At 36.5% G+C, this 27,864-nt stretch overlaps 1 protein-coding gene across 7 annotated transcripts in view; it reads left to right on the forward strand.

Moving 5' to 3' along the window:
- NRK (Nik related kinase) overlaps positions 1 to 27,864 on the forward strand; it is a 144,490-nt gene that overhangs the window by 69,236 nt on the left and 47,390 nt on the right. For 6 of the 7 annotated variants that reach the window (XM_082376999.1, XM_082377001.1, XM_082377003.1 and 3 more), the window contains exons 5-13: positions 3,124 to 3,249; positions 6,336 to 6,446; positions 7,944 to 8,034; positions 10,677 to 10,807; positions 12,803 to 12,857; positions 16,981 to 17,059; positions 18,131 to 18,306; positions 25,848 to 25,911; positions 26,325 to 27,492. In XM_082376999.1, coding sequence (XP_082233125.1) covers positions 3,124 to 3,249; positions 6,336 to 6,446; positions 7,944 to 8,034; positions 10,677 to 10,807; positions 12,803 to 12,857; positions 16,981 to 17,059; positions 18,131 to 18,306; positions 25,848 to 25,911; positions 26,325 to 27,492 — 2,001 coding nt within the window. Of the gene's footprint in view, positions 1 to 3,123; positions 3,250 to 6,335; positions 6,447 to 7,943; positions 8,035 to 10,676; positions 10,808 to 12,802; positions 12,858 to 16,980; positions 17,060 to 18,130; positions 18,307 to 25,847; positions 25,912 to 26,324; positions 27,493 to 27,864 lie in introns of those variants that run through there. The other variant, XM_082377005.1, reaches the window with a different exon arrangement.

Genomic DNA, 27,864 nt, shown 5'->3' on the forward strand with positions numbered 1-27,864 from the left:
AACGCTCTATGACATAAATCACAGCAAGATCCTTTTTGACCCACCTCCTAGCGAAATGGAAATAAAAACAAAAATAAACAAATGGGACCTAATGAAACTTAAAAGCTTTTGCACAACAAAGGAAACCATAAACAAGACGAAAAGACAACACTCAGAATGGGAGAAAATATTTGCAAAAGAAGCAACTGACAAAGGATTAATCTCCAAAATATACAGACAGCTCATGCAGCTCAATATCAAAAAAACAAACCCAATCCAAAAATGGGCCGAAGACCTAAATAGACATTTCTCCAAAGAAGATATACAGATTGCCAACCAACACATGAAAGGATGCTCAGCATCACTAATCATTAGAGAAATGCAAATCAAAACTACAATGAAGTATCACCTCACACCGGTCAGAATGGCCATCATCAAAATATCTACAAACAATAAATGCTGGAGAGGGTGTGGAGAAAAGGGAACCCTCTTGCTCTGTTGGTGAGAATGTAAATTGATACAGCCACTATGGAGAACAGTATGGAGGTTCCTTAAAAAACTAAAAATAGAACTACCATATGACCCAGCAATCCCACTACTGGGCATATACCCTGAGAAAACCATAATTCAAAAAGAGTCATGTTCCACAATGTTCATTGCAGCTCTATTTACAATAGCCAGGACATGGAAGCAACCTAAGTGTCCATCGACAGATGATTGGATAAAGAAGATGTGGCACATATATACAATGCAATATTACTCAGCCATAAAAAGAAACGAAATTGAGTTATTTGTAGTGAGGTGGATGGACCTAGAGTCTGTCATACAGAGTGAAGCAAATCAGAAAGAGAGAAGCAAATACCGTATGCTAACACATATATATAGAATCTAAAAAACAAACAAAAAAATGGTCATGAAGAACCTAGGGGCAAGACGGGAATAAAGACGCATACCTACTAGAGAATGAACTTGAAGGTACGGGGAGGGGGAAGGGTAAGCTGGCACAAAGTGAGAGAGTGGCATGGACATATATACACTACCAAATGTAAAATAGATAGCTAGTGGGAAGCAGCCGTATAGCACAGAGAGATCAGCTAGGTGCTCTGTGACTACCTAGAGGGGTGGGATAGGGAGGGTGGGAGGGAGGGAGACGCAAGAGGGAAGAGATATGGGGATATATGTATATGTATAACTGATTCACTTTGTTATGAAGCAGAAACTAATACACCATTGTAAAGCAATTATACTCCAATAAAGATGTTAAAAATAAAAATAAAAAATAAAAGTCTTCTTTTTTTTACATACTACAAATATATTTCACTTTGTACAATAAGAGTATTCCTGAAAAGGTTATATAAATTGAACTTTTATAGATGCTGTAGGAGAGCTTTGTTTATTTACAATGAAATGAAATTTATAGCTAGTAGGAATTCAGACCACTTATCTCTCTAGATAGATAGATATATAGATAGATAGATAGATAGATAGATAGTATTTTTTACATATTTACCACTGTAGTGATTAGGAAAATAATGAATTTAATCATTTAAAAAGATAGGGCAAATCAAACCAATACCTTTAAATTCAGTTAATCACAAATTAATCAAGGCAGTGTGGTACAAGCATAAGGATAGATACATAGATCAGTGAAATAGAACTATTTCCATATATCTGTGGTCAACTAATTTTTGACATGGGTGAAAAGACAATTCATAGGGAAAGACTAGTCTTTTCAACAAATGATGCTGAGACAACTGGATATCCACGTGTAAAAGAATGAAGTTAGTCCCCTACTTTATATGAAAATTAACTCAAAATGGATAAAAATCCTAAATGTAAGAGCTAAAACTATAAAATGTTTTGAAGAAAAATTGGAGTTCATCTTCATGACCTTGGATTTGGCAATGGATCCTTACATATGACACCAAAAGTACAATCAACAAAACAAGAAATTGATAAATTGGACTTCATCAAAATTAAAAATTTTGTTCCTCAGGAGACACTATCAAGAAAGTAAAACGAGCACCTGCAGAATGGGAGAAAATATTTGCAAATCATACACCTATAAAGTACTTATATATAGAATATATAAATAAATCTTACTTTTCAATAATAAAAAGACTATTAACCCAATTTAAAAATAGGGGCAAAGATACTCTATTAGACATGCCTCTGCCCATAAAAAGATCCTTAACACCATCAGTCTTTAGGGAATTGCAAATCAAAACCACAATGAGACACCACTTTACACCCACTCTGATGGTTATAATAAAACAGAAAATAATAAGTGTTGGTGAGGGTATAGAGAAATGAGAACCATCATTGATCTGGGAATGTAAAATGGTGTAGCCACTGTGGAAAAGTTTGGCATTTCAACAAAATGTTAAAATATAGCATTACCATTTGACCTAACAATTTCACTCCTAGGTATATACCAAAGAGAAATGAAAACATATCCACACAAAAAATTGATATGAATGCTCATAGCAGCATTATTCATAAGAGCCAAAGGGTAGAAATAACTCCTTTAGTTGATGAATGGTAGATGAAAAGGAATGAAATACTGATATGTATTACAAATGGATGAATCCTGGGGAAAAAAAGCTAGTCATAAAAGTTCACATACTGTATGATTTTCATTTATATAAGTTGTTAAGTATAGATAAATCTACAGAGATAAAAAATATATTTGTGTTTGCCTAAAGCTGGGATGTGTGTGCAGAATTTGGGGGTGATAGCTAAAGGGTATGGGGTTTCCTCTTGGGGTGATAAAAATGTTCTAAAATTGATTGTGGTGATGGTTGAATAATTTTGTAAATATACTAAAAACCATTGAATTTTACACTTTAATTGGGTGATTCCAGTTAGTGAAAACTTTATACAGTGGCCATTGCTGCTGGTCCAGGGATCACACTTTAAGAACCATTTAATTAAAAGATATTTAATTAACCTTTATTTTCTCCCAAATTCCCAGTTAACCCCAGATCTCCATTCTGACAATTATAGTTGAGATCTTATTATAAATTGCTGTGGGATATAATGAGTTGCCATAGGATTCTCCTTCTTTGATCTACTATAGTTTAGGGTCCCGTAGTCATTGAGTGGCATAGCTTCGGCATTTTATTGTCTATTCTTATTCTACAGGATGAAGAAGAAGATCTCAGGACTGAACTCAACCTTTTGAAGAAGTACTCTTTCCACAAGAACATTGTGTCCTTCTATGGTGCATTTTTCAAACTGAGTCCCCCTGGCCAGAGACATCAACTTTGGGTGTGTATTCAGTTACCTTGATCTTATTGCATAAGACTAAATCTCACTTGAGGGCATAAACTTTCATAAGCTGAGATGTCATTTTTGTGCACCTACAGGAAAACTTAAGCATTCAACTGATCAAAGTAGTATGGAAAAAAAAGTGCTCTGATTCCTGGATATGGGAGTGATAAAATATGGAAAAATAAATTAAGTGCCTGTCAAGGGGCTCAGGGGTAGGATGGGAGAAGACTCAAATGAATACTGGAAATATCTAACATTTTTTTTTAAATAGAGTTTTGTTGCTTTTAACTTTATGTAGTTACTACATTTACTTGTAAATTAAAGGTATAGCTAAGGAGACTACCTGATGGACTTGGGAATAATGACTGGATAAATATCGATTCTAATTCACATTTGGGAAGAGCATATGAATGCAATTTAAGTGTTTGCTAAGTATATGCACTTATGTTTAAACATAATTCCTAGAAACTGTTTTCTAAATGGTTAGTTGACATCCTTTTCTTAGGCTTCCTGCCTATAGTATCATGAATTACAAATCAGTGAAGATATAAATTTTAGAGGCTAAGTGAGACCCATGCTACAGTTAACAGAATTGTTGCTGCCTCCCCCTATAGGAGACGTAATCAAATCACAAGAAAATGAGCTTTGATCAAGGATATCTTTATTTAAAAAGGAATATTTAGAACATAATCTGGGGTCGGTGTACACTTGCTTGCATTTCAATTTCTATTCCAAGTCAAGAGTAGTATTTTTTTAAAAAATAATGGCTGAGACTTTTCAGGATCTTCAAGAGTCAAAGAAAAATTCTGTTACATTTTATGTGTGAACTTTAGGCAGCAGGATAGTGGACATAGAAAGGTTTTCAACAAGGGATTGAATTGAAACAGTGGTTCTCAAACTTTAGCCTGCATCAGAATTTCATGGGGGTCCTGATAAAACACATATTGCTGGGCCCCACCCACAGAGTTACTGATTCAATTGGTCTGGGGTGTGGGTCCACAAATTTGGACTTTTTAACAAGTTTACAGGTGATGTTGATGCTATTCATCTGGGTACCACACTTCGAGAACCCTCAAATTTAGAGATCTTCGATTTAACCCTATTTTCTCCCAAATGTCCAGTTAACTAAATCCTCTATTCTCTGACAATTCCAGTTCAGATTTTATTAAATATCACTGCACATTTTTCATGGCTGCTGTTTTTCTTTTTCTTTTGGGGAGGCATACAACATTTGTCTTTTAATATATTTTTACTTACAAGTTTTTTTCCTCCTGACAGTATGGCGGTCTACTTATTAGATATGTTTCTTAGTGCTCAAATTGTTCAGTCATTCAACATCTATTCATTCAAAAACCATCTACTTGCCAGGCTTTGCTAGATGCTGGGAATACCATGATAAGCTGGATTGACATGACCCTGGCCCACTGGCACTTAAAGTTTATTTGCAAAGACAAATATCAATCAAATAATCACACAAATAAATGTATAATTTGTCAGAAGGGAAATAACATGCTTCTGAGTGGGCAAATAACAAAGGAATCTAAGTTAGGGAATGGGAAGCTCTTCCTTGAGAAACTTGTTCTTGCACTGAGATCTGAAGGATGAATAGGCACTGCATGCAAAAGTTATTTGTTGAGGTAAGAGTTTTCATGGGACCATTCACACTTTCTTTCCCATGTTAATCAGAACACAGAGGAAGTAAATGACTAAATAATTACCATTTATAAAATGTATGTGCCAGGCACTGTGCTTACAAAGCCAGGAAAATGAGAATGCCTTGCATTCCTTTCATAGTAGAGCTCTTCTGACTCTGGTAATGCTAGCAAGATTTTCCAATGTTCATCTTAGTGAATGGCTTTAATTCATGTTTGTCGTGATTCAAAATGAGCCCCTTTTCTTCCATTACCACAGTGTATATGTTGTGCCTGTTTGATATAGTTGACATGCAAATTAACCTTTTGGGTTTACCTGTATTACTGGTTTTGTTAGGCTGTTTTTCTTTTCTTCTTTTTTGGGAGAGTGTACTCAGGTAAAAGACACATGACATATCAGTTGTGGACAAATATAAAATAAGGGAGTAATTTTCTGAAAAGAAAATCTTAGTATTCCAAAAGGAAATAAGGTAGACTTTTTGAATATTCATGATTTGGGGTTTATCCTTTTGCTTCCCTTCATCTATGGCAATAATTAACTTACCTACACTTTTTTTTTTTTAAAGGCATGTCTTGTTCTACTGGCAAGGTAGTATTGACATGGGCACTAATGCATAAACCTGTGCTTAAAGTTTGTGAAGTTGATTATAATAGTTACATTCTCCTTCACATTGGTCAGTCCTCTAATTAGCTAATATAGGGAAGCAAATTTACTAGTTGGACACCTGATTCATTAGTGGCAAAAATAAATTTCCTGAGAAATTACATTTATTAATAAAGTAAAATCTGAATGAGACACTGTCAAAGTATTAACCTTAAAATAGATTTTCCTTAGCAATAAAGTTATTTGGAAAAAAATGCCCTAAGGTAATGGAACTGACAGTTTCCCCCTTGGAGTTGTATTTTGCCAGTTTCTTGGGGAAAATATTCTAGAATTTGAAAATAAAAATAAAACAACAATAAAAAACAAATCTAGTCTTAATGTTGAAGTGTAAATTGTTTTGAGATCTTCCACATCTTGCTTCTCCACCTGCAAACTATTCCCTCAACTGTTTTTTTTTTGTTCTATTCCAATCATCACTCAGGCTTGCCCCTGTACAAGCTTCTTTCTAAAGGCAAGTCTCATTCGGTTTTCAATAAACTTCACGTTCTTCTTTCTCAGCATATACAAACACTACCTATCCTTCAAGGCTTAGCTCAAATCCCAGGTCCTGGTTAAAAATCCCTGGTGTGGTACCTGCCTTCTCTCCCTCCACAGATCTTTGGATGTTTTCCCAGTTCTTTTTCATTCTACCAGACAACTGAGCCAGTCTTTGCAGTGTCTTAGTGTCTAAACGTTGCATATAAATACAAGCCATATGAACTAAAACTCTCCAGATATTTTCAGAGAATTACTTTCTAAACCTTGATACTCTGCTGGCTTCCCTGCAGATGGTGATGGAGTTATGTGCAGCAGGCTCAGTCACTGATGTAGTGAGAATGACCAGAAATCAGAGTTTGAAAGAAGATTGGATTGCTTATATCTGCCGAGAAATCCTCCAGGTGAGCATTCATATAGTCATTCTCCCCTGGTCTTGAAAAAACCTGGTGGTAATGTATACAATGTACCTTATACCTGCTCATATAGGATGATTTTAGAATTCTAAACATAACTTCTGGATCAGGATACTGAAAAAGGCTTTAGAGAAAGCAGATTTTCAGATGATGTCCTTAAACTTTAAGGTACACCAGCAGATGGCTAACCAGGTCCTTCCAAATCATGGCCTTTAATGGCTCTGTCAAAGTCAGACTGTAGTGTTCAGTGGATCAGGGATATGACAACTTGGAGTATTTATTATGTTGTTATGATTTTTAGAGTTCTTTTTTTTAAAAAAGCATAGCACTGTCATTAGAGATTAAGATAAGTTGAGAAGTCAGTGTTTTACTCAATGGCTCCAAACCATCTACAAACTGTTTTGCAGACAGATATTCTCTCTGAATAATGGCTTACTTTTTAAACATTCCTTATTTTGAACACCAAATTGGATGAAAGTGCCAATCTTCTTGATCTACCAAACTCAAATTTTTCTTTGTGTCTTAAGTGCTTAGGGTCACCCAAGAAGGATATTAACAGAACTGAACAGCACCACTGATAAAATATTAGAATGTCTTTCTTGTCATCTTAATTGGATTCACTTGTGGTAATAGTGTAAATATTAAGAGTGCAAACTCTGGACTGAGTTTAAATTCTGGTTCATCATGTGTTAGTTGTGTGTCCTTGAGCCAATTACTTAATTTCTCCAAATCTCATTTTCCTCATCTGTAATTTGGGGTGGTATTAGCACCTTCCTTAAAGGGTTGCTATAAGGATTTAGTAATTTACTCCATGTAAAGCACTTAGCAAAGTGCTTGGCAAAGAATAAGGACCCAATAAATATTAGCTGTTTTTACTGTTACTTCTGTTATTAATCCCCAGTTCATATCTAGAGCAGTCTCACTGAAGCCAGGGCATGGGTTAGCCAGGTCACGGGTTAGTTTTAGTGGTGAATGGTCTGGAGACAACATGGTAAGCCAATACAAATGGCAAATGCTTTAAAATGAATTTCCATATTCCCCCAAATTCTCAGCTTACAAGGTTGACTAGAAAATATTTTGGACTAAACAAATGGTTGGATGAAGAATAGAGTAAAACAATGCGAGCTATGATATTTAAGATATCCAGGTCTTTACTCATATGGTTCGTTGGAAAAATGGAGGCTAGAAAGGACGGTAAATGGCCCAATGTATACAAATATTAATTTTCGGTGTTTTTTTTCTTTCATGGGTGTCCTGATTTATTTTCCTTTCCTTATAGCCAAAAGTAGTATTTCTGGGAACTGGTTGTAGTAATTCCAGCCTAAAGAAAGAATTTTGTCTGAAAAATGCAAATCTGGGCCATTTTTCTTACCAAAAGTTTTTCCAAAAATACTAAGAAGAGTACCAGAAAAAGAGAAAAATATATACTGATGTTGCTTTTTAATATAAATGTGTATATATATATATATATGTATATATATGCAGGGCTTAGCTCATCTTCATGCACACCGTGTAATTCACCGGGACATCAAAGGTCAGAATGTGCTACTGACTCATAATGCTGAAGTAAAACTAGGTAAGTTTATTCTTGTAATACTTTAAGTGAGGCCCAAAATATCTTAATAGAGAAAAATCCTTTAAGATTACTGTGTTTTCTATCATGTCACTAACAATCCCCTCTACTTATTTAGGCCGTGTCTTCCCTGCCTGCAAAACAAGTCAAAATTTGAAAATTTGTTTGGGAAGGGAGGTTGGGACAAGAGAAAGATGCACTTAACTGCTTCTCTGAAATCATGTAGATAAAAACAACTTTTCAAGTATAATGGGAGTTTTACATTTTGATCATTGCTTAACCCTCTAATAGATTCAGCTATTACATTTATTTTAACAATTGAATTGAGTATTTACCATGTGCAAATTTCTGCGCCATGGACAAGGATTAAACAAAAAGACAATTCTTCCACATCACAGAGCCATATTTTCCAAAGAAAATCAAAGAACTTTTAAATGACTTAAGCACAAATTGCTTCATTGGAATTTCCCCTCAAATATTTAAAGAACTGATATCAGTTAGAAATAATGCTCCAGTAATATCCAAATCAAATTGAGAATTAGAAATCAAAATACCAAAAAGTTCCTGGCTTTCTATTCCAGGGTTCAGAATGGCATAATTTATTTGAAAAACTACACATAATGTCTCACAGGCACACAGGGGACAATATATTGCACCTTTTAATGTTTAAAATAAATATTGTTGATTTGTTTTTAAATAATGCCATATGAATAATGTCAGTACTTTGTAATGGCAGATGACCTCATTGATACATACAATAGAACATAAAATCACTGGTATCAAATCCTGCATTACTTTTTAATTATATCAATTCTTGCCTACCATGTCTCTAGCATGACCTTAAGATCATTCCCATTTTTCTGCTAAATAAATATAACCAAAGTAGAGATTTTGTTCATTCACTGAGAATGCTTTTCACTGAATATTTCTGGAAGAAGCATGAGGCAATAATTGTTCTTGAAATAAGTGAAAAGTAATTTCAAGAAAATGTACTGTGTCTTTTGTGTCTACAAGCTACAAAGCTAGAAACAGAATTTTAAGACACTGTGTTAAAATTCATGAGAGTCATTTGGATCTCACATTCCAGTGTGCAGGGTAGATAGTATGTCACACAGCTACACTCTGTTCACATGTGGCAGCACTACCATATATCTGGGTCAAGTTGCTGGCCAGCCCTACCATTTGCAACACAGAAGAGAAATTGTAAATATGTGAAAAGCCACTGAAAAACCTGTCACAAAGTCCATGCACTAAAGATCATGTACTTGACTCTGTAGGAGAGACCTTTTAGCACTAGATTAAAATTGAATCAGGCTTATTATATACATAATCCTTATACATTTGGTTTTAGAGTTCTTAGATCTCAGCATATTTTTAAACAACATATGATAAGGAAAAGGTTGCAGAAACCAAACTCAATGACAGCCAAAGGGAGTAACAGAAAGGAAAGAGACTGGACAGTGATTCTGTTGCAATTGCAATTGATCAATAATCCTCATATTCTGGTACCTAGGTCTTTAAAGAAAAGGTGAATGATGCCACTGCTGGGGTCTCATCTCTACTTTTAACTTCAGCTTTTCTTTTTTCCCTTTTCTTCCATTCATCACTGTTTCTTCCAGTCTTTTCTCCTTTCATTTTCTTCTCTGAATGTCATATATCAGTTTATGGCCTTCATGGGTATTTCTTGGCCCTTAATGTTGGCCCTCAGGGGTAGTGAGAATGCTGAGCTCTGATGTAACCTATTCTCAAAAAAATATCTAGCTAATGAGATTGTGCAACACCCAATGATGATTTTCATATATTATGGACATTTTGTTGTTATTGTTCTTCTTAGTCCTTCCTTTAACACTGCCTTAAACTCTTAACTTTTTAATTTTTCTTTTCCTTTCCTAAGTTCTTTAAACTACTTTTCAGTCAAGGTTGTTAGCCATCCTCTAGATTCCTGGAAACCATTCTAAATTAGAAAATCTACTTCATTTTTCATCCCTGTCTTATTTTTCTGGACTAAATAACCCCAGTCTACTTTAGCCTTTTTTCTGTCTGTTTCTGAGGATACCATACTAAATATTTTCATATAATATATCCCACAGATGAATAGAAGACTGACCTTTTATAGTCTAAGCTAAGATATGGATACTGCAGTAAATATTTGCATCTGATTCAGAAGATCTGTAGAAGAACTTAAACTAAATTTTAGCATAAATTCCTTTTTCTTTATCAGTGTGGTAGGGCTTTCTAATATCATAAATGAGACTTCCTAATAAAGTACTAATAAGATTTAGATTTCTTAGATGTTGCTTATAGTGCTGGTCTTCCTCCAGCTTGGTGGCAGGTCCAAACACTACATATGTTATCACTTCAGAGGTTCAGGGTGTACTGATGGAACTTTATTTTTAATATTCATGGTAAACATTCAGCCAAACCTACTGTAGATTTATAATAGCACTGCTGATTCTCTTTCCAACATAAATACCAGCAAAAGCCTATTTCCCAGTGTTCCTGGAGTAGACTTCATGGTAAAGTTTGCTGGGCTGGAATGAAAATCTGTTATCCATTGTGGCTTTTGTATTGGCTTTCCAAGTTAAAGCAATAATTTATTGACCTTTTTGTTACTGATTAATTATTTTGACAAATGAATTTTGCAGTGGATTTTGGAGTGAGTGCCCAGGTGAGCAGAACTAATGGGAGGAGAAATAGCTTCATTGGGACACCATACTGGATGGCACCTGAGGTGATTGACTGTGACGAGGACCCCAGACGCTCCTATGATTACAGAGTAAGTGTAAGGATTCAGATAGTAGGAATCAAATTTTGGAAGGGACTTTTGACTTTTTATTTTAAATTATGAAATAAAAGAATAAAAAGCAGGCAGCTCCTTTTTTATGATTCTTTTAATGTATTCTTTTTTATATCTTTATTGGAGTATAATTGTTTACAATGTTGTGTTAGTTTCTGCTGTACAACAAAGTGAATCAGCTATGTGTATACATATATCCCCATATCCCCTCCCTCTTGAGCCTCCCTCCCACCCTCCCTATCCCACCCCTCTAGGTCATCACAAAGCATCGAGCTGATTTCCCTGTAAAAAGCAGGCAGCTCCTTCTTTCACATAGACTCTAATAAGAAATGCTAGCCACTATTCCTATATGTGGTTTAATGATGTGCATAAAAATAATATTTTCTAAGAATGTAGACAAAGTAGACCATTGGGAGTTATCCATATTTGAGGAAGAATGTCTAGTTCATATTGCTTGCAACTTCTTGGTAAAAATATTATATTATGTGGCTTTATATGGAAATTTAACTTCCAGGGACAGAGTGCTTTGTAAACTTAAAAATGAATAAATGTAAAGCCAATTATTAATCCCCACAGTAACTTAGCTCCAGAGAGAAAAAAATAATAATTTGATTACTCAGAGTAATGGAGAAAATCCTTGGCATGGTTCACCTCCAAACCACAGAAAATCAGTGGAATAGACAAATTAAGTAACAATTCATGCTATTTATTAAAATTTCCACTGAAGCTGCAATTTGGACAATATACATCTATGTACACATTTCAAAAAGCTGATGTGGAAAGAAAACTCTCCATTTGCTATAGACTGGAAAAACCACACTCACTCTCCACATCATAAGTCATCCAAACAATTCATTGTGGTTTCGTTGTGTGGAACCTAGGACTCGATACTTGAAGTTGATTAATTCAAGTTTCATCTCTTTTCCCTTTCCCTTAAATGCCCCCTGCTTGATCTGCAAGCAGACCTGCTGAGAGCTTATTATAGCCCAGTACTATTAGGAGCTATGGAGACAATGGAAGTGTAATGTTCTTTAAGTGGCTTGCTGTAAAAAATAATGTTTTATAGCTGTACAATTTCTGGCAATCTAACAAGGACTTTCACCCGTTTTAATTATATATTTTTAATTTTTAGTCCCATGTAACTTAAAGAAAACTTAAACCATCACAACAACCCTTTGAAGCTAAGACATCTATAAACAGGTGTTTTAATTCAGTTAACTTGCTTAGGAGTCATTAAGCCAAACAGTGCACCTCTAGCCCTGTGCCCTTTCCACATTCTAAAAAACAAAGTACAAGAGGGAAGAGATATGGGAACATGTGTATATGTATAACTGATTCACTTCGTTTTAAAGCAGAAACTAACACACCATTGTAAAGCAATTATACTTCAATAAAGATGTTTAAAAAAAAAGTACAGTTAATAGTAGTGAGGGTCATTTCCTAGAGCCTCCTAGAATATAATTTCCTAGAATTATAATAATTCTATCCTCAATATACTATATTCAAGGAACTGCTGAAAGTGCTTATATATAGTATTTCATTTAATACTTATACTAGTTCTATGACGTGTATACCATTATCATCTCTACATAGGGTGAAATTGAGGTACAAAGAGTTAAATCATTTACCTAAGATGCGACTTCTTTACAGCTAGTAGTATGTGATAGGACTTCTTTACAACAAATTCCTTCTGTTATTTCAGTTAAGGTAACAATAGCAATACATCCAAGATGAATTTTCCTTACATTGAATCCCATCCCATGTCAACTGGTTGTGTAGTGCAGTACTGGCTGGTCACAAGGTCAAATAAGATCTTCCTATAACATCAGTCTATAATGAAGCCCCATTATAGAAAACCCATAAAATGGCTGTAACATTGACATCTCCCCTCAGCCAAAGATTGTTTTGAGATTCTAAATACTATCAGTTTCCCATTTTTAAGTGACATTTTTTTGGTCATCTTTTCTTTTGCAGAGTGATGTGTGGTCCGTGGGAATCACTGCTATTGAAATGGCTGAAGGGGCTCCTCGTGAGTAAAAATATTTGTTGTTTGTTCAAAGTTAGGGAAACATGCTGTACAAATCTGCCACTTGTACTAGCTAGCTTGTACTGGCCACAAAGGTGCCACACTATGTGCCAAACTATAAAGGGTGGCCTTTTCCTGATTACCAAATGCTGCAGTCAGGATGGCCAGATATGTCTATAAGAAGAGTTTGTATTTTTCTCTCTTAAGATATCTTATTTTAGGATGATTGAGTGTTGTTTCAATTTAGCCTCAATAACATTTGATCCTGATAGTCCTGACCAAACAGAATATAAAGGCATTCAGTACATATTCACTGGTGGAATATTTAGGTTCCCAAACATTTACAGTTATACACTGCTACTACTTCAGACTGCGACAGTTGAGAAAATCCCCCAGTAGTTCCTTTTAATTGAGCCAATCCTCAACAACATTGAGAAGTAAGTTTTTTGTTTTCCTTTGGAGTCAGTCTAGCTCATCATTGGTGCCTTCCTTGCTCCTATCAGCCACTTCATTGCCCCTAATTGTTCAGAAGGCTCAATTTCCTCTTGTTTCCCCCTCCTTCCCATCATTTAAATGACCTGTCAGCATTCTGTTCTCTCAGGACACTGCTTTCTGATAGGAAAGTGAAAATAGAATGTGAACTTGGGTATAAATGATTAATAACCATCTAATGTATGACCCCATAAGCAGAGCATATTTGTTGTCCTCAATACCTAAATCCAAGGATATAAATAATAAATACATTCCTAGTATTGATGAGAAGTGAGAGAAATGCCTGGAGTGTGTGTGTCAGGGGGCAGGGGTTGGAATTGCTTTGCTTCTCCCTCTCCAAGCAGATCTTGTAGGTTCCCATGTTCCTACATGCTTCATCTGCACAGTATCTACTATCTTAGCACTGTGTTTCAAGGCTAATGGGAGTAGAAATAGTGGTAACATAATTGTTAAGAATTCCTGGTGTCCCTTGGAATATCACATATCATAGAACGGGCTTGGATTAAAGCTGAGCCAGATGTGGAGATCAGGTCACTGCTGCATCTCTGCTAGTGCCCAAAAAACTACAAAGTACCTATATTGGGTGAGTTTTAAAATGATGGAAAAATTGTTTACTCCACATATATATAATTGAGATGAGACTGGGAAGGTGCATATTATTACTCATTATCTCATGATTATTTCTCTTTATGAAACATGCTTAAATTATATTGAGCTCCTCCTCTCTTCCTCTTCCTCCTCCTCCTCTCTTGCACTCTTTAAATACACATATTGCATTTCATGAGTATTGATGTATGTATTTGGTTAGGATGAATGACTGCATCAAGTAGTATATTATTTCTAGTGTCTTTCCAAAAAGACTAGCTTTCTACATTTTGCAGATTTGTACTTTTTGATTCACCTTTTTTGGTTTCACTTTTTTATTCTAAAATATTAAATCATTGGAGAAAAGAGGGGTAATGAGCAACTCACAGAAGAAGTACAGAGAGGGAGTTTTTCACAGAATACACAAATGGCAACTTTTTGCAAAAGATAGATGAGGACCAGGAGATTCTTAACTCACAGTAGAAAATAGGACCAGCATGCCTGGATAAGTAGTCATTGGTATGGTGCAACTTTGGTCATGAACAACTTGAAATAGCCATACTGCTAAAACATTTGTCTTTCACCAGTCTCCTTTATTGCCTGGATTATTAATTTTGGATGGGAATGACTGTCATCAATTTAAATACAGAAATCCTCCAGGTTGTGATATTTATCATCTCAGAAAGGATGGCCTTCCAAAATGACAGTTATATGATAATTACCTCTGAGGTCCAAATAACAAAATCCCCTTCTGCCTTTGGTGAGTCTCTCCCAGGGAAGTAAAAAGAAAGAGAGAATTCCTTCTCACTAAAAGGGTGCTGTAGGGACTCTCGGAGGAGAGAGAATCAGGACCCTTGCACATCAGGACTTTAAGTCCTTGGCTTCTGGATAGAAATTCAAACTTGATGTGCAGACCTTTAAACCAAGGCCAGAACATTGCTAGTAGTTATTCAAACACCAGAATATCATAGGTCAATTAATATTGAATATGTGTAGTTCTTAGTTTCTTTGTTTTTTATAGAAAAGTGAATCGTCGCCTGGAGAAGCAGTACTGGATTGACAGTTTACTCCAACTCTCCTTCCTTGTCAAGGATCTACACCAGCCAATTTACCTTAATCAGAACTGTATCTTTCCCTATGTTAGCATTCTCCTTGGTGTTGTAGAGATTGTTTTTAATACTATCAGACATGCTTGTTTATAGTCCTACTTCTATTCCTTGTAGTGTCCTTCCCTTACACTCCAAATCAATCTTTACCTGAGTGTCTTTACCCCTGTCCCATCAGGAGACCCATTTCTTCAGTATTCAGAAGATTCCTTTGGATCTCAACGTATTGTAGGAGTTAAACCACGTTATTTAAAATAATTCAAACTAAACCCAGTTTAATGTTTCTAATCTATCAAGATATGTATTTTTAAAGTAGATTTACTACTTCAAAGGAATGAGCCTCTAATGGTGAAAATTTAGGCAACATTAGGATATATGGGGTGAAGGGGACATTAACTGGAATTCCTAAAATTAGACAATATAGGAAACCTCCACAATTGCTGTTTGACATGGTTCTTGTACCCACCCTATGCTTCATTCCTTTGTGGACTTCTCCTTTCCTTTAATGAAAACTTACCCAGCCTATGCCCTAACTCTTGACACTGAAGATGTTGTTAGTTAACTGAGATGCTCAGATGTTAATAAATGACAACTGCTTAATATTGTAAAAATTTACTTACGATATGTTTAAAAGACAGATTCTGGTGATTGATTGGACACAGTAAAGGAATGAAGAGAATCAAATATTATCTGGATGTTTTGAGCTGGGGGCTAATTTTGCCCTCAGTTATATACCTGCACCTTCTATTAATTTATACCCATGTAATTGAAACAAAATTTTGACCTTTGAACAATTGCCTTTATATTACTCTAATGAAATTACCCTGGGGAGTTTATTTCTACTACTATGAGAGGCCAGTTTGACATTGTAGTTTCTCTGGAGATGTATTTTGGGAGAGGAAGGATGCCTCATCATATCAAAATGTCCTCAGATGAATGGCACACTTGTAGTGTTAGATGAAATTTACACTATGGCTTTCCTTTGGGGAATTATTGCACTGCCCGTTTTCTTTAATCAGAACACAAGAGGAAATAAGTGAAGTGAGACACATATTTAAACACTTACAGAAAATCCCAGAATTCCCAAGCCAATGAGGTAATGAATTTATATACCACATATTGTAATAGGTGTTTCTTTGTATGGCTGTGTGTCTAAAGAAAGAGAATGAAAGTCTAGTAATTTGGCACAGAATTGAGGTGCCAGATAGTTAAAATCTTATAATATCAATAGCTAATATTTATTAAGTGCTTACTCTGTGCCAGACACTTTTATATGTAGGTTGCCATTTAATCCTCATAGCAACTCTTTGAAGGAATTCTTGATATATTTCCTGTTTTTAAGATGAAGAAACCAAGGCACAGAGAGGTTAAGTAATTTGACCAAGGTCACAAAGGTAGAATTAGGATTTGAACACAGGTGATCTTACTCTAGAGGGTGTGTTCTTAATAGTTACTCTATCTACCTCTTTTCCTAGAACTGTCAGCTTCCAAAACAGATTATTCTCCTCTTTTTAGACTACTAAATAATTGTTTATGTATTATTGCACATAGTTATTAGTCTGGTTGACTTTTTCAGTCTATAATTACATATTCCAATTTTACAACTGTAGATACCTGCAGTACAAAAACACAGAAGAGTGCTTGTCTCCACCTGTATTGTTTACTTCTCTAGATATAAATTATCAATCACACATTTCAAAATTTTTATCTAGTGTAATTTATTATTATTTGTCACACCTGGCAAAAGTGAAGCTTTAGGATCTTATATAATGGACTGTTTGTGTTAAAATCAGCTTTCCTATAACTACATTCTTTTGTATCTATTCCTTAGTATCTATTCAACATGATATGTGAAAGAACACTGAGAATCCCCTCTGGAATAAGAAGTGTGTTCTGTAGTTACCCTTCTTACTCATTCGAAGCTTGTCTATTTTCCTTTGCAGCCCTGTGTAACCTTCAGCCTTTGGAAGCCCTATTCGTTATTTTGCGAGAATCTGCTCCCAAAGTCAAATCCAGCGGATGGTAAAGATGAATGACTTAATCTCTTAAACACATTAACCTGACATTTTTATGTAGCAAAGAATTCATTTGGTCAGCCCTGCTTCAACATCCTTATTGGACAAAATTTCCTAAAAACCAATACCTTAAGTAAGGGGGTCTAAATGACTAGTGTTCATTAAGAGCTAGCTAGCCAATCAGAAATAATACTCTCCGTAGTATATTGTGATGACATTACTGTCCTGGCATTAATGACATATTCAGTTATTTCTTCAGTAATGGGATGGACTAATGGAAGCCATTTGAGAAGTTTCTCACTGAGCCTAGATAGGCAGTCAGTGATTGTGATATATAGCCCAGTCGTTTGACCCATTGAACTAAACATCCACAGACCTAGGAAAGAGGACTTGTTCTCTCAGCGTGCTACAGCCCAACTAAACTTGGGAATCTTTCTTCCTGAAGCTTTTTGATCTAGTACCTGAAGCTCTTGCTTGTTCTTAGTATTTATTGCTTTCCCTGGTAGAAGTGGTTACTATGATTTGATTGCAGACATTCTTCCTTGTGATTAAATTTAACCCTTCCCACAGATTCAGGCTTTCTGGTCACATCTGTTTCTATGGGCCATTTTATAAGATTAATTAGTCATGGTACTATTAACACCCTTTTCTGGATCATTACATTGGCACCTTTGTAACTTAAAGTGCATATAGTCAAGTGAAACACTCAGGCTTCAAAGGATGAATACTAAATTGGATGACCAATCTAGTCTCATGGACTACATAAACCACATCAACCACTTAATTGCCTTCACACCACTTGACTTTTTATCATGTACATACTTCCGAACTCATTGAAGTTTCTACTATTATTTGGGTAGAAAATGCCATTGACTCTGGCCTCTTCAGAGGTTTGAATGGCATTGCTGTGTAATGTATATTGTCAAGCTGCAGAATATTTGGCTACTGAAAAGACTATTAATAGCTAGAGACAACTCTCTTCAAAAATACAACCTTCAGAGTGGCATGTGGGTGGAGGTGGGAGGAGGTGTGGCAGGCCTGAGAATGCTCTTTTATCTCTTTGACTCATTTCTTTTAGGTCCCGCAAGTTCCATAATTTCATGGAAAAGTGCATGATAAAAAATTTCTTATTTCGTCCTACTTCTGCAAACATGCTTCATCACCCATTTGTTCGGAATATAAAAAATGAAGGACATGTTGTTGAGTCATTAAAGAAGCACCTTACTGGAATCATTAAAAAGAGACAGAAAAAAGGTAGAATATGTGAATCTTCATTTTACTGGAATATATATTCAAATGAGAGCAAAATTTATTAATTTATTTTTTTCAGGAAAAAATATTTAAGAATTAGGTTGAAAGTAAAAATTCTGAGGCCTCTGATATTTAGTTTTTCCACTAATATGCCATATGCATTTAATTCATTATCTCTTACCTGATCATATATATATATATAAGATTATAAATTTTTGTCAGTTACAACTGGCACGTGTTCATATTTACAAAGACTTTGAAGGTCTCCAGAAGAATTTTGTGATATGCCAATTTTATTTTAAGAAAACTCCTAACTGAAGAAATAAAATAAACAAAAAGATAACAAAATCTATATCTTATTGTTCTTTTTTGGCTAATATGTTAATTAACTCCAATGAGATAAATGGATTTGTAATTAACCATTTACTGACTACTAATTTTGAAGTAATATCAGTGTACCATACAAAGTTGATTTTATGTATGAATCTCCAACTTTAAGATGAAATTAAAGGAACACATTTATGCAAATAAAAGTAAGCTTCTAGATTTTAATGTCAAAAATGACAGGATGAATGTTCATCAAACCCAGAGGAAATTACTTAGGAAGTTCTAACTTTATAGGTTGTATACCATATTCTGCATTTAACGTAGGGCACCATAGGCAGGGTTGAGTGGTAATGGAATGGCAAAGGGGGAGCCTGAAAAAGATAGCAGCCATTCTCAGATTCACTCTAAGATTGATTGCAGCGAGCTCCTTCCATCTACATAAATATACATATCTTATTTTGGAGTGAGAAGCAGAAGGAATTAATTTATTTACCCATGGTGGAGAATTTATTGGACCAGCATCACAGAAGCCGACCAATCACAAATGGATACAGGAAGACCACACATCTAGTTGAGAATTCGCTAATTACCAGAGCTGCAAGATTTTCAAAATGTAACCTGCAGGAAAAGACACGATTATATGGAGATTACATGGAAGATGTAAATATAGTTGTCCTAAACTCTTTTTTTTTTTTAATGTCTTTATTGGAGTATCATTGCTTTACAATGTTCTGGTAGTTTCTTCTATATAACAAAGCTATATGTATACTTATATCCCCATATCCCCTCCCTCTTGCATCTCCCTCCAACCCTCCCTATCCCACCCCTCTAGGTGGTCACAAAGCACCGAGCTGATCTCCCTGTGCTATGCGGCTGCTTCCCACTAGCTATCTAATTGACATTTGGTAGTGTATATATGTCAATGCCACTCTCTCACTTCGTCCCAGCTTACCCTTCCCCCTCCCTGTGTCCTCCAGTCCATTCTCTATGTCTGCATCTTTATTCCTGTCCTGACCCTAGGTTCTTCAGACCCTTTTTTTTTCTTTTTTAGATTCCATATATATGTGTTAGCATACAGTATTTGTTTTTCTCTTTCTGACTTACTTCACTCTGTATGACAGACTCTAGGTCCCTCCACCTCACTACAAGTAACTCAATTTTGTATCTTTTTATGGCTCAGTAATATTGCATTTTACATATGTGCCACATATTCTTTATCCATTCATCTGTCGATGGACACTTAGGTTGCTTCCATGTCCTGGCTATTGTAAATAGAGCTGCAATGAACATTGTGGTCCATGACTCTTTTTGAATTATGGTTTTCTCAGGGTATATGCCCAGTAGTGGAATTGCTGGGTCATATGGTAGTTCTATTTTTAGTTTTTTAAGGAACCTCCATACTGTTCTCCATAGTGGCTGTATCAGTTTACATTCCCACCAACAGTGCAAGAGTGTTCCTTGCTGGTTTCCTCTCCAGCATTTATTGTTTGTAGATTTGTTCATGATGGCCATTCTGACCGGTGTGAGGTGATACTTCACTGTAGTATTGATTTGCATTTCTCTAATGATTAGTGATGTTGAGCATCCTTTCATGTGTTTGTTGGCAATCTGTATATCTTCTTTGGAGAAATGACTATTTAGGTCTTTGGCCCATTTTTGGATTGGGTTTTTTTTGTTTTTTTGATATTGAGCTGCATGAGCTGTCTGTATATTTTGGAGATTAATCCTTTGTCAGTTGCTTCATTTGCAAATATATTCTCCCATTCTGAGGGTTGTCTTTTCATCTTATTTATGGTTTCCTTTGTTGTGCAAAAGCTTTTACATTTCATTAGGTCCCATTTGTTTATTTTTGTTTTTCTTTCCATTTCTCTAGGAAGTGGGGCAAAAAGGATCTTGCTATGATTTATGTCATAGAATGTTCTGTCTATGTTTTCCTCAAAGAGTTTTATAGTGTCTGGCCTTACATTTAGGTCTTTAATCCATTTTGATTTTATTTTTGTGCATGGTGTTAGGGAGTGTTCTAATTTCATTCTTTTACATGTAGCTGTCCAGTTTTCCCAGCACCACTTATTGAAGAGGCTGTCTTTTCTCCATTGTATATTCTTACCTCCTTTATCAAACATAAGGTGACCATATGTGTGTGGGTTTATCTCTGGGCTTTCTATCCTGTTCCATTGATCTATATTTCTCTTTTTGTGCCAGTACCATACTGTCTTGATTACTGTAGCTTTGTAGTATAGTCTGAATTCAGGGAGCCTGATTCCTCCAGCTCCGTTTTTCTTTCTCAAGATTGCTTTGGCTATTTGGGCTCTTTTTTGTTTCCATACAAATTGTGAAAATTTTTGTTCTAGTTCTATGAAAAATGCCATTGGTAGTTTGAAAAGGATTGCACTGAATCTGTAGATTGCTTTAGGTAGTATAGTCATTTTCACAATGTTGATTCTTCCAATCCAAGAACATGGTATATCTCTCCATCTGTTTGTATTGTCTTTAATTTCTTTCATCAGTGTCTTATAGTTTTCTGCATACAGGTCTTTTGTCTCCTTAGGTAGGTTTATTCCTAGGTATTTTATTCTTTTTGTTGCAAAGGTAAATGGGAGTGTTTCCTTAATTTCTCTTTCAGATTTTTCATCATTAGTGTATAGGAATGCAAGAGATTTCTGTGCATTAATTCTGTATCCTGCTACTTTACCAATTCATTGATTAGCTCTAGTAGTTTTCTGGTAGAGTCTTTAGGACTCTGTATGTATAGTATCATGTCATCTGCAAACAGTAACAGCTTTACTTCTTCTTTTCCAATTTGAATACCTTTTATTTCTTTTCTTCTCTGATTTCTGTGGCTAAAACTTCCAAAACTATGTTGAATAATAGTGCTGAGAGTGGGCAACCTTGTCTTGTTCCTGATCTTAGTGGAAACGGTTTCAGTTTTTCACCATTGAGAACAATGTTGGCTGTGGGTTTGTCATATATGACTTTATTATGTTGAGGTAAGTTCCCTCTATGACTACATTCTGGAGGATTTTTATCCTAAATGGGTGTTGAATTTTGTCGAAATCTTTTCTGCATCTTTTGAGATATCATATGGTTTTTATCCTTCAATTTTTTAATATGGTGTTTCACATTGATTGATTTGCATATATTGAAGAATCCTTGCATCCCTGCATAAACCCTACTTGATCATGGTATATGATCCTTTTAATGTACTGTTGGATTCTGTTTGCTAGTATTTTGTTGAGGATTTTTACATCTATGTTCATCAGTGATATTGGCCTATAGTTTTCTTTCTTTGTGACATCTTTGTCTGGTTTTGGTATCAGGGTGATGGTGGCCTCATAGAATGAGTTTGAGAGTGTTCCTCCCTCTTCTATATTTTGGAAGAGTTTGAGAAAGATAGGTGTTAGCTCTTCTCTAAATGTTTGATAGAATTCGCCTGTGAAGCCATCTGGTCCTTGGCTTTTGTTTGTTGGAAGATATTTAATCACAGTTTCAATTTCAGTGCTTGTGATTGGTCTGTTTATATTTTCTATTCCTTCCTGGTTCAGTCTCAGAAGGTTGTGTTTTTCTAAGAATTTGTCCATTTCTTCCAGGTTGTCCATTTTATTGGCATATAGTTGCTTGTAGTAATCTCTCATGATCGTTTGTATTTCTGCAGTGTCAGTTGTTACTTCTCCGTTTTCATTTCTAATTCTGTTAATTTGAGTCTTCTCCCTTTTTTTCTTGATAAGTCAGGCTAGTGGTTTATCAATTTTGTTTATCTTCTCAAATAACCAGCTTTTAGTTTTATTGATGTTTGCTCTCGTTTTCTTCATGTCTTTTTCATTTACTTCTGATCTGATCTTTATGGTTTCTTTCCTTCTGCTAACTTTGGGTTGTTTTTTGTTGTTGTTGTTCTTTCTATAATTGCTTTTGGTGTAAGGTTAGGTTGTTTCTTTGAGATTTTTCTCTTTTCTTGAGGTAGGTTTTTATTGTTATAAACTTCCCTGTTAGAACTGCTTTTGCTGCATCCCATAGCTTTTGGGTCACTGTGTTTTCATTGTCATCTGTTTCTAGGTATTTTTTGATTTCCTCTTTGATATCTTCAGTGATCTCTTGGTTATTTAATAGCATATTGTTTAGCCTCCATGTGTTTGTATTTTTTACGGTTTCTTTCCTGTAATAGATATCTAGTTTCATAACGTTGTGGTGGGAGAAGATACTTGATACAATTTCAAGTTTCTTAAATGTACCAAGGTTTCATTTGTGACCCAAGATATGATCTATCCTGGAGGATGTTCCATGAGCACTTGAGAAGAAAGTGTATTCTGTTGTTTTTGGATGGAATGTCCTATAAAATCAATTAAGTCCACCTTGTCTAATGTATCATTTAAAGCTTGTGTTTCCTTATTTAGTTTCATTTTGGATGATCTGTCCATTGGTGAAAGTGGGGTGTTAATGTCCCCTACTATGATTGTGTTACTGTCGATTTCCCCTTTTATGGCTGTTAGCATTTGCCTTATGCATTGAGGTGCTCCTATGTTGGGTGCATAAATATTTACAATTGTTATATCTTCTTCTTGGATTGATCCCTTGATCATTATGTAGTGTCCTTCTTTGTCTCTTGTAATAGTCTTTATTTTAAAGTCTATTTCGTCTGATATGAGAATTGATACTCCAGCTTCCTTTTGATTTCCATTTGCATGGAATATCTTTTTCCATCCCCTCATTTTCAGTCTATATGTGTCCCTAGGTCTAAAGTGGGTCTCTTGTACACAGCATATGCACAGGTCTTGTTTTTGTATCCATTCAGCCAGTCTGTGTCTTTTGGTTGGATCATTTAACCCATTTACATTCAAGGTAATTATCAATATATATGTTTCTATTAACATTTTCTTAATTGTTTTGGGTTTGTTTTTGTAGGTCTTTTCCTTCTCTTGTGTTTCCTGCCTAGAGAAGTTCCTTTAGCATTTGTTGTAAAGCTGGTTTGGTGGTTCTGAATTCTCTTAACTTTTGCTTTTCTGTAAAGGTTTTAATTTCCTGTTGATTCTGAATGAGATCCTTGCTGGGTAGAGTAATCTTGGTTGTCGGTTTTTCCCTTTCATCACTTTAAATATGTCCTGCCACTCCCTTTGGGCTTGTAGAGTTTCTGCTGAAAGATCAGATGTTAACCATATAGGGGTTCCCTTGTATGTTATTTGTTGCTTTTCCCTTGCTGCTATTAATATTTTTTTTTGTATTTAATTTTTGATATTTTGATTAATATGTGTCTTGATGTGTTTTGCCTTGGATTTATCCTGTATGGCACTCTCTGTGCTTGTGGACTTGACTGACTATTTCCTTTCCCATATTAGGGAAGTTTTCAAGTATAATCTCTTCAAATATTTTCTCAGTGCCTTTTTCTCTCTCTTCTTCTTTTGGGACCCCTATAATTCGAATGTTAATGTTGTCCCAGAAGTCTCTGAGACTGTCTTCAATTCTCTTCATTCTTTTTTCTTTATCCTGCTCTGCAGTAGTTATTTCCACTATTTTATCTTCCAGGTCACTTATCCGTTCTTCTGCCTCAGTCTTTCTGCTATTGATTCCTTCTAGAGAATTTTAAATTTCATTTATTGTGTTGTTCATCATTGTTTGTTTGCTCTTTAGTTCTTCTAGGTCCTTCTTAAATGTTTCTTGTATATTCTATTTCCAAGATTTTGGATCATCTTTACTATCATATTCTGAATTGTTTTTCAGGTTGGCTGCCTATTTCCTCTTCGTTTGTTTGGTATGGTGGATTTTTATCTTGCTCCTTCGTCTGCTGTGTATTTCTCTGTCTTCTCATTTCGCTTAACTTACTGTGTTTGGGGTCTCCTTTTCACAGGCTAGAGGTTCATAGTTCCCGTTGTTTTTGGTGTCTGCCCCCAGTGGGTGAGGTTGGTTCAGTGGGTTGTGTATGCTTCCTGGTGGAGGGGACTGGTGCCTGTGTTCTGGTGGATGAGGCTAGATCTTGTCTTTCAGGTGGGCAGGGCTACGTCTGGTGGTGTGTTTGGGGATGTCTGTGAACTTATTGTGATTTTAGGCAGCCTCTCTGCTAATGGGTGGGGTTGTGTTCCTGTCTTGCTAGTTGTTTGGCATGGGGCGTCCAGCACTGGGGCTTGCTGGCTGTTGGGTGGAGCTGGGTCTTAGCATTGAGATGGTGATCTCTGGGAGAGCTTTTGCTCATTGATATTATGTGGGGCCAGGAGGTCTCTGGTGGACCAGTGTCCTGAACTGAGTCCTCCCACCTCAGAGCCTCAGACCTGACACCAGGCTGGAGCACCAAGACCCTGTCAGACACACGGAATTATCAAGATAGTGGTCCTTGGCAAGTGAAACCACAAGATAGGAGGCTCGTGCTATGCCTGGTCCTGCTGAGCAATTTTCAGACTTCAGCTCATTTAGGCAACAGGGCGACTCTTGGGTGACGTGAGGCAGGACAGGTCCATGGGGCGTGTGGTGCTCATCCGGTGCACGGCCTGAGGGGCCCAGTCGAAGCCCTCAGGGAAGGCCAACAGTGACCAGGACTCCCGCCTCCTGCAGCTGCCGCCTCTTTGGGATCTCCCTCCTGGTGTCAAGTATCTCTCACTCCTGCTTTGGCAGCTGTGCCTTTACCCTGAGCTTTTTCATGAGGCTAGCGCTCCCCGAGGCGATGCATGAAAAGTGGAGGCCGCATTCCTAAACTCTTTAATATAGGAAATTCAAAAGAAAACTCTTTTATTTTTAAGCTTCTATATTTCAGTACTGCACAGCTGACAGGAAAGATGCCAAACATTTTCAGTGTGTCAAGTGTAAAACCCAGAATTTAGATTTTTACCTTCTCATTGAAAGGACCAAAGATAGGTGTGGGCCCAAGCCATAAAGTCCTTAAATCCAGAGTACACACCTGTAAGCCATGCTCACCAACCATCTAGTTTCTCTTGGCCCTTTCTCTTTTTACCTTTCTCAATTTTTCCTCTTTAGAATTGCAGCAATCAGATTGCTAAATATTTTTTCCTATGCTGAGAGAAATTAGTCTCTATGGAATAGCTGCACCGTGCTGCAGAAGTAGGCCTAGGAACAAGGATATTGTCTCCATCACCAACTAGGCATTATGTGAAGGGTTACAGTCCTCTTGTCCTTATAAATTCACTCAGCTTCCTGAGTAGTAAAGGGTGCACATTGACTAAGGTGGATTATCTTAATCTCTGTTGTTTGTTATGCATTTTTTTCTCTTTCATAAAAAGGAATACCTCTGATCTTTGAAAGAGAAGAAGCTATTAAGGAGCAGTATACCATGAGAAGATTCAGGTGCGTTAGACAAATTACATATATAATTTGATGTTAGCAATTCATGTAAGACAGTTGATTCCATACTGTTGTATGTGACTCAGAAAACTTAATCCTTTCTGATAAAATAAAAACAGATCTGTATTTGCAAGAGATATTTGAGTGGAAATGTTGAGGAAAAGTTTTTATTACTACCCAAAGAGTCCTTAATTTCTGGTAATAGAATGATCAAGTATATTATAAGACCATTAGTACTGAATATATTAGTAATGCAAAGACTTTCAGACATTACAGGAATGATTCAAGAAAGATTTACCGAAAATACCTTTATTGCAGAAAATGTTCATCTTTTAAAATAAAAGCATTTCCCCTGAATGACTTCACTCTCCTGACAACTCTAATTGTGCAGCAGTCATTTGTATGTTTATTTCTAGGGGACCTTCTTGTACTCACGAGCTTCTGAGATTGCCTACCAGCAGTAGATGCAGACCACTTAGAGTCCTGCATGGAGAACCCTCTCAGCCAAGGTGGTTACCTGATCGAGAAGAGCCACAGGTTCAGGCCCTTCAGCATCTCCAGGGAGCAGCCAGGGTGTTCATGCCACTACAGGCTCATGACAGTGCACCTAGGCCTCTACAGGGGCAAGCCCAGGCACCTCAGCGACTACAGGGGGCAGCTCGGGTGTTCATGCCACTACAGGCTCAGGTTAAGGCTAAGGCATCTAGGCCACTACAGATGCAGATGAAGGCACCTCCACGACTACGGAGGACAGCCTGGATGCTTATGCCACTACAGACTCAGGTTAAGGCCCCTAGGCCTCTACAGGTAGAGGCCCAGGTACCCAAAGAGCAGCAGGATCAGGCCCAGCCCCAGGCCTCAGGAGAGCCGCAGGATCTGGACCAGGTACCAGAGGAATTTCAAGGGCAAGATCAGGTACCTGAACAACAGCAAAGGCAGGGCCAGGTCCCTGAACAACAGCAGAGACAGAACCAGGTACCTGAACAGCAGCTGGAGCAGAACAGGGCACCCGAGCAGCCAGAGGTACAGGAACAGGCTGCTGAGCCTACACAGGCAGAGACAGAGGCAGAGGAACCTGAGTCATTACGAGTACATGCCCAGGTATTCCTGCCCCTACTGTCACAGAACCACCACGTGCTGTTGCCACTACATTTGGATACTCAGGTGCTCATTCCAGTAGAGGGGCAAAATGAAAGGTCACCTCAAGCACAGGCCTGGGCACTAGAGCCCACGCAGGCAGTTGGCTCTGTTCAAGCACTGATAGAGGGACTATCAAGAGACTTACTTCGAGCACCAAACTCACATAACTCAAAGCCGCTTGGTCTACTGCAAACCCTGATGGAAAACCTGTCATCAGACGTGTTTTACTCTCAACCAGAACAAGCACAGAAGAAAAAATCAAAAGTTTCTAGTCTAAGGCAGGCATTGGCAAAAAGACTATCACCAAAGAGGTTCCGGGCAAAGTTGTCACGCAGACCTGAAGAGTATGAGCTATCAGATTTAGAAGCCCATAGGCAAAGGCGCCAACGCAGATGGGAGGATATCTTTAATCAGCATGAGGAGGAATTGAGACAAGTTGCAAATGTAAGAGTTTCTGATATTTTTCCTAAGTCAAATATGCAGAGAAAATATGCTAGTTCATACTCAACTGTTCCCTCTGTAAAAACCAAATGAAATAAATATTCCTTGTGTCCCAGAGAAGATTAACTAAATAATTTGTGCTTCAAATAAATTATCCTGAAATTTCCAGATAATTGTGACTAAATTTGAGAAGGAAAAATTTGCTTGAATGACCCAGGTAATTGCTTAATATCTCTGTAGAGATATGGCTTTAATTATTAGTTAAATTTCTACCTATTATTCCCTTAACCAATAAAGGGACATCATATGCACATTTAAAGTTACTATACTGGATCTTTAAAAATTACTTTCATAGGTCAAAATTTCAAATATAAT

Source organism: Balaenoptera borealis (genome assembly GCF_965194805.1).
Source record: "Balaenoptera borealis genome assembly, chromosome: X".
In the NCBI taxonomy this organism is placed as follows: Eukaryota; Metazoa; Chordata; class Mammalia; order Artiodactyla; family Balaenopteridae; genus Balaenoptera; species Balaenoptera borealis.